At 44.9% G+C, this 7,861-nt stretch overlaps 1 protein-coding gene across 5 annotated transcripts; it reads right to left on the reverse strand.

Annotated features, from left to right (window-relative positions):
- Positions 1 to 1,098: 1,098 nt before the first annotated feature.
- LOC147437517 (UDP-Glycosyltransferase superfamily protein) lies at positions 1,099 to 6,997 on the reverse strand. Of its 5 annotated transcripts, none has more exons than XM_086487033.1 (2): positions 6,708 to 6,997; positions 1,099 to 3,300 (listed from the first exon to the last, which is right to left on the reverse strand). In XM_086487033.1, exon 2 carries the CDS (start codon positions 3,110 to 3,112, stop codon positions 1,898 to 1,900), a length of 1,215 nt encoding a protein of 404 aa, XP_086343159.1. In that variant the 5' UTR covers positions 3,113 to 3,300; positions 6,708 to 6,997; the 3' UTR covers positions 1,099 to 1,897. The 5 variants fall into 5 exon arrangements, with proteins under 5 accessions (XP_086343159.1, XP_086343156.1, XP_086343157.1 ...); XM_086487030.1 differs by having other exon boundaries at positions 1,099 to 3,361; XM_086487031.1 differs by having other exon boundaries at positions 1,099 to 3,369.
- Positions 6,998 to 7,861: the final 864 nt, after the last annotated feature.

Consider the following 7,861-nt stretch of genomic DNA (forward strand, 5'->3'; position numbering starts at 1 on the left):
TATGTTCTCCACCATCTAGGATGCTATGTTTTGTGTTTAGAGAATTCTCAGGCTCTTCAAATAATGGTATTGCTTTGGGCATGCCCAACGTCCTCTCTAGCTTTTATCTAACCTAAAGAAAGATGGTGATAGATATTGGCTAAGTACTACGACATCCCCACTAACTTCGCCAATGCCCAATACTTGACCCCCCCCCAAATTGAAAGCAAAGAATTACAAGAAGTGAAGCAAGCACAAGCTCAAGTGTTCCAATGTTATAATCTAGATTTCCCCATGGATGATGATGACGACAACATACCTTCAAGCTTCGTAGTAGACGAGGAAGAGATAAACAAAAGGGTGAGGCACAAAAAGGAGATTCTTGCATGCTTAGAAGTTATATATGTATTGTTGATTCATATGATATATTTGGTATGCTTAAAAGTTGGACTTGGTTCCAATCTTTGCGAGTAGTAAGTATATTAAGGTCACGTATGGTTGAACCCAAGCGAGCCAACCGTACTTTTTCCATACTTCCATGCCCCAAATGCGTATGGAATGTAGGTAGGACAATGTATGGAGAAACTAAAAATTCCATCCCAAACTTACCAATTTTTCAATGTTCCTTAAAGTTTGCAAGCCATGTACAGATTTTGATATAAAGCTTGATGACCTGGAAAGTTAGAAGGATTCTAGAGATAACAAATCATGGAGCAGGAAGCCCAAACCACAGTTAAGCACCTTAGGGATTAGTCTCAATTCTTTTTGTTGCCGATCGGGTCATAGCCTAATGGTGAAGTGATTGTGCAAGTGCCTGTAGACCTGGGCTCAATCACTGATAGCATAAAAGGCGTATACATCATAGGATAGATAGACCTTGTCTCAAAAAGTCCCTCCTGATCATTACAAAATGAATTCTCACCCTCACGCAAGAATTCTAAAGCAATAAAAAAAATGTGGAGGTCCATGTGGCCCTTAAATGAAGGGACCCATTCACTAATTAAACAAATGCACAAAAACATTTGTACATTCAAAAACAAATGCAAAAAGAAATTATAAACCTTTCTTCCTTCTCCTCTACAGCATCTTTTATCATGCCAAAAAGTAGTAGAAAGAAAATTAAAAGCAAATAATTTGCAGGGCACTGCATCCAGTTTTATTTTCTATTAAAAAGATACATATAATCCAGGATGAGCCCAAATTCAGCTATGAAGGAAAGTGCAGCTATAGACTCGTGGTAGTAACCCATAAGACAATATAGCCATCAACTTCATCATGCATAATATTACAACACAAATGGCACAACATCTTCCCAGAGTTCTGGACGAGAGTTGTTTTTCAATATCAACGAGACCTGTACATAAGCATTGCCTGTCCAAGGCACCAGTACCGAATGCAAAAAAAAGCAAAAACACTGCTCTGACAATGAGAAAGTATGCCTATGTCCACTTGTCTCTGGAGAATTTTGTTGAAGGCTTCTCACTGTTACATGAATGATTATCTGTCTTTGTCTACAAAGATGCACGTTTTTACATCGCTCCCATACACACTTCGAAAATACACTGTTGGCTTCTCCTGCCTTCTCTAAATTTGATTTCACCTGTTGGGTCATCTGATTAACCCTGTCTGCTGATATAGTTTATGCTGTGGGCATGTCTACCAGTCTGAAATTGGTATTAAATAGGCAAGATGCAGGGACTGTGTGAAGCCCATGTTTGGAACATAGCGAAACCACATGCATGATATAAGGTACATGTGTCTGTGAGGTGTTTTTTCCCTCTCACTGATGGCGAGGGTCTTACCATACCAGCTACCTATGCAATTCCACCGCGTTATTACACATCATAATAGGAAATGTAAGACCATCCATTGACAGGTCTGAAGACGCACCAATGACCACATTTGAAATTTTGCTTAGCTAAGTTGCTCCAGCTTTCTTCTTTTGTATTCTCATAAGATGCTGGACAATCTCTTGTGTAACAATTTCAGGAGAAAATCTCTCCACCATAGTCCGCCTGCCGAGCCAGCCCTTTGCCTTTGCTTCTGAACGGTAGATGAATATGTGGCGCATAAGTGATTGCAAATGTTCTACAGATGGTTCTGCCCAAAGGTGTCCCTTAAAAGGGCCCTCTTCAACTTCGACAAACTCTCGTACACGCAGAGGGTAGCTATTAGTTTCTGTCATATACTCAGTCATGCCAGACCAATTTGTAGCTACCACGGGCAGTCCCATAGACATTGCCTCCACTAGCGGCCGTCCCCAACCTTCACCTCTCGATGGCAACACAAAAGCATTTGCTGCTCTGTATACACTTGGTAGCTTTGACTGTGGAACATGGTCATCATTAACATGCACGATTGGCCAGCCATGATCTGGCTCCGTCAAACCAAGCCTCTTGACATGAGCCATAATATCATTCTCATAAACTCTGCCAGTATGATAGGCATTGGTAAGAATATGAAGAGCAACCTTATCAATGGCTGAGAACTCGGTCATGTAGGCTTTAATTAGAAGATCCCACCCTTTGCGGTACTCCCACTTGAATATACTCAGAAAAACATAGTAGTCATTTGCCACGGCATCAGCATTCTTTTCACCCTTGGGCCCAAAAAGGCGCTCACCAGTTAGCAAAGGTAAGGGCTGTACCATACCAGGGTTAAAGAAACTCACATCAACGGACTGAAAAACCTTGACAAGCTTTGAACGGTTAACACCACTATCAGCAAAAGTCTTCATATTGAATTCAGTAGGTACCCATATCTCATCCATCTGGTTGCATCTTTTCACATGTTCAGCACTTACTCTGTCTGTCTCAAACATGGTCCGCCCAATAACATACAATGGCTCTGCATAGCCAGTGGGTGGGCATGTGTGTGTTTCAAACAGAGAAGGATACCAAGCCCCAGGTTCACTATGACATATTATAACGGTATCATTTAAAGACTGCCCTGGCCTATAAGACTTAATAAGAGTATTTTTAGTCTCCGCAGGAAGGCCCCTCCAAAAGATCTCATTTGCTAGGTCCCCATGTTGCTCTATGCTCAAGTAAGGAACAAGCCCACTCCTTGCAAGGCCCAGAATGTATGATAAGGCTTCAGAGCAGTATCCTCCACCTGACAAGAATGGTGCCATCCATAGTACAGGTTGAGAAAAGATATCAACTGTCTTCTCAGGGGAAGCATGTCCTCTTTCAAAATATAAACTGAGCCTCCATGCCAGCTTGTAGAAGCCAACAAAATGGTATATTCTGCAGAACAGAGATCCAGAGCTTGTGCAAAGAGGACTAATGACTCCAAAACCAACGGCCACAGCAAATATGCCTACGAATACAGCAGCCCACCAAATCACATGCTTCTTAAAGATCATCTCCAGTTGAAGACCCTGAAATACTAATAGAAGAGCCACATGATTCGTCTACACCAAGGCAAAACTTAAAAGACATACAAATCTGCATATGCCTCAAAAGTCAGGGAGAAATAAGTGGTTAAACTAGCCGGTAATAGCACTAATGCATTTTGAAAAGGAAAAGGGGACTGTTAGACAGTTGACCCAAAAAAGAAGCGTATCATTTAGGCATTATGCCAATGAAATAATGAATAAATTTAGCGTTGAGGCAAATAGAAAATGAAATGCATACTGGGCTCAAATCTAAGAATCTGCAATTGTCAGAGTAAAGTCGAGGAGTCAGAAACGTCGCTTCAGAGAAAAGAACTGAACTCTGAAGAGCTATTTATCTTTAAGTCCACTCGTAATCTACATACAAGATGTCACTGAAAAACTTCACTAAATGGCGCATCTATCTCATGGTAAGGCATACCTTGGTTCAACTGAGATGCCTTGGCATCTTCAAATGTGGTGCTTGATAATGGCTCTGATCCATCTATGGTGTGCATGTCTCAGTCTCTTCCCGGGTGGGTGCGGGCATCTCTCCCGGCTGTGCACCACTACCCTATCCGATGTGACACCTCTAAAAGATGGAGCTTCTCGTTGATGTATCCTTGCTGATGTTAGTGAAGTTAGTGTAATGTCAGAAGCATTACACGTACTTAGGCGTGTGACAATAAAGAAGTCAGTAATCATGCTATAACTGGATATCTCCTTGTTAGAGTTACACCACTCTCCCACTTTATCTAGGGTTAGTGCATACTTGTGTGGCTAGTGTGCTCCACCCGCATGCACGGCGTCCTAGGCTGCATCTGGTCTGGGTCGGACCACTTTGGCCGGTGAGAGACTCTCTCCCCTTTTTTCCACCTTTTAGGGGTTTTCTACTGGTGCCCTATTTTGATGTCGTGGGGTTTATGATGGCTGGCCGACTGAGACAGAGTGCCCTATATAAGCAGCCCCTGCCTATCATTTGGAAGATGATTGTATCTGGGAGGTTCACCCAATGGGGGGGTCTCCCTCCTCCTAGGGTCACTTGCAGATGGGCTTGCTGCCCTTTCTTAGTCCTTCTCCCACAGAGCACTAGAGGGGATCACAGAGCGAGATGCCAAATGACGGATGAGATCCCTCACTCGCTGAAAACGGCGAGCGTTATGAGCAGGCCCAAGAGCTCGAGTTGTATCATCTACTTATGAGCATAAACTGTGCGACAGCATGGCGTACGCTCAGAGAGCCTCGCCCTACCACCCCCATTGAGGACCCTCAAACATGGAATGATTATGCAGCGCGACTCTACAAGATCCCCGGGCAGCCACCCATTCTAGAGTCACGGCCCACAACATCCACACTTTTCACAACATACATGATAGGGCGGGCCATCCACAAACTACATCACCAAAGATCTACAGACCATACAGGTTTACATGGTGAGCACCTGTCACGTGCATATCTAACCCTATGTGCATGTGGACAAGCTATTCCTACTTCTAGGGTTTAGGAAGCCTAGGAAGTGTTCTGGTACCCTTGTGAGCCTGTACGCAGGCCGTGCATGTCCAGGCACTTAGAGAAGTTGCATACCCTCCGATTGCAAAACCCATAGCATGAGCATTTTCCACCATAGGAACCTAGTTTTCACTTGCATGTGAACACCTCTTATAAAGTCATTTTATTAAGTGACTTTATTACTAATTCCAGAAATGTGTCATCGTTATGGCTGCTCGACCCGGGTCATGCCGAAAGTCGGACATACCTGGCCTCAGTACATGCCATTGATCCCACCTTAGTGGAATCCAAAAGGGTATCCTTCCATGCAAGGCATTATGCCATACATCCCTTCTATGAAGCCACGCATTCATACTCCATATGGTCCATAGCCACCTGCTCCTTAGGGTCCGAATCCCCCTGCAAGCATCCACAATTGGTTGATGGCCGCCATATTTAAGAAAGCCAGACTCCTGTCCAAAAAGCCCGAGTAAGGTGGCACAAACTACTACATCTGTTGTTGTTGTTGTTGTTGTTGTTGTTGTTGCTGCTACTGCTAATTAGCAACGAGGTTGAAACCCTTGCTTTTGCTTGAAGTCTCGGTCACCTTCACCTTCGCTTAGGGCTGTAATTGAGGATTCATCATCCCCTTCCATTGTCGAATCATTGTGTTCGTAGATTTAACCTACATGTACTTCACATAACAAGGATCTTTGGAATAGATAATGAGATGATTTATAAGCATGTTAGCTTCAACCTATCGAGCCTGCTCCATATCGGGTGGAGGCTCGGTCCTCTGTTGCTTCCTCATCAGCTGACAGCATCAACCCATTCTGCTTCGTCCACCTCTATTGCTACTTCATCGACTTTCTCTTCTACTTCCACTTCAACTTCCTCATGCTCCACCTCTTCCTCTTCATTAGGTGGTATTGCTTCCTCCACGGTCGATTGTTGCAATTGTGGATCAGACTCTCCACAAGAGAAGAGTCGGCTAGATCTCTGATACCATTGCAATGATCCCGTGTGGAATTGAGGCCTTCACCCTAATGGTTTCTCAATGTGCTCCCATCCATAATAATACTCCCTCTCTAGCCCATCATGCTCGTCTATTTCCGCGCATGGTAGAGGCACTGTCCCAAAGTATCATGCCAAACATCAATTGCAGCAGAAGCATCTGCATTGAAAGGTGAATGAAATCTACTTTCCAAAAACCCCACCAATGTCCTCATTGTGGTGCAATAAGAGATCTTTAAATATAGAATTCGTCAACGTAGGAACACAGTGAATTAGACTGATAGTCTCAAACGATACCAAATGATATCGCTAGCATCCTGCAAGTAATCTCATGAGTTGAGCCAGTGATTGGATTGAAAGCCTCAGTTGAAGCATTGTAAACCAAATGCTATAGCTAGCATTCCTGCAAGTAATCTCATGAGTTGAGCCACCACCTATGATGAGTCTGCCCTTTTCCCTTTCCTTTCACTAGCCAAAGCATCCATTCTCTTCTCTTTTCAACAATTTTAACGCACCTTTCCACTACATTCAGAGCAATTTTCTGCTCAAAAAGCATTGCTAGAATCCCTCTCTCCCATATGAAATGCAGGACGGTCACCTTTAGGTTGTGCATGGTCCTTGCTTGAAGGAGTCAATTTCCAAATCCCACACACAGACTCATCAAAACTTCAAGGAAAGCTAACGCATGCAAACTCTTTGAAGCATGTCCAAGAGCTTCTGAAGGAACCGAATCACCCACCTGCGATCTACATCTAGCTAATAGCTACCACGGGTATTTCCAAACCTCTCTCTCTCTCTCTCTCTCTCTCTCTCTCTCTCTCTCTCTCTCTCTCTCTCTCTCTCCACAAACCTGGCAATATTAGGACGCTGTCTTAGCTTGAGAACATACAAGCCCACAAATTCCTGCGCTACTACGTGTACTAAATGGCATCGACGCAGGAAGGCTGGTCGGGTGGGAGTTCCACAAGGAGCTACCGAGTGCACGGCAGCTGCTCACCGATGGCCAGTCAGAGATGCAGCTGGAAAGCACAACTGCTACAGAGGAAAACCGCAGTTTGAATGGGTAGATCTTGTGTAATGAAATACATATTACACACCGCATCGCTGCCTGCCCATCACACGTTTGGGACGGGCGGGCACCCATTAGAGCCAAAAGCATTTTTAGCTAGACTAGTAGCAGCACCTCTCTCTCTCTCTCTCTCTCTCTCTCTCTTCCCCCCCTCCCACGCCCTGAGCCATGGCTGAGTGAACATTGGCCGGATGCAAGAGACGCTGCCACATTTGGGGGGGGCGTTGTTTTGGGGCGGGGGGTGCGGGGGGGGGGGGGGGGGGGGGGGGGGGGGGGGGGGGGGGCGGCGGCAAGATCCATCCCCCCTTAATAGATAGTATAGAAATGTGTCGATTGTGTGAACTGTGTACTGCAACATATTGGTTCGACGCCTTTACTTGCATGAGCTGGTATCAACTTGATCCCCGCCCAAGCTTGGGCAGGAGGTATTGGTTGCCCACAACCATGTCCACAACCTCTTTTGTGCTACCAATAGTTTTGCACCGATTGGCTACCACGTGTGCACGCCCAAGATTGGGCAGGCGGTGTGTAAGCAGCCTAAGCCTTAGCATGCAACTCTTTGGAGATCAATTGTGGACTATTGGAGTATGTGTCGTAGGATACCAAAAAATCTAGATTAGAGAGAATATGTTGGGCTGCTCTCTCTTGTTTCAATTGCAACCTACCCCTGTCTCCCTCTTTCTTTCGATTTTCTCTCTAACGTGCCAATTGTGCTGGTCTTTTTCTCAAAGAGAGTAAGATGTGGTGAGTAATTCTATTCACAGAGCGTCAAGTTTGCTTAGTCGAGGAAGGGATGTTGGTGTCTAATAGGCGTCGAGAGGAGTAGGGGATGCAACGCAAGTCATGTTGCAAGCACCGCCATGCAAAGGCACGAGAGGAGAGGCCAAAGCAGAGGAGGCACAAGTATAAGGGCGAGGGAGAAGGAGACCCGTGGA

This window comes from Adiantum capillus-veneris, chromosome 17, assembly GCF_014529385.1.
Source record: "Adiantum capillus-veneris isolate H3 chromosome 17, ASM1452938v2, whole genome shotgun sequence".
Classification (NCBI taxonomy): Eukaryota; Viridiplantae; Streptophyta; class Polypodiopsida; order Polypodiales; family Pteridaceae; genus Adiantum; species Adiantum capillus-veneris.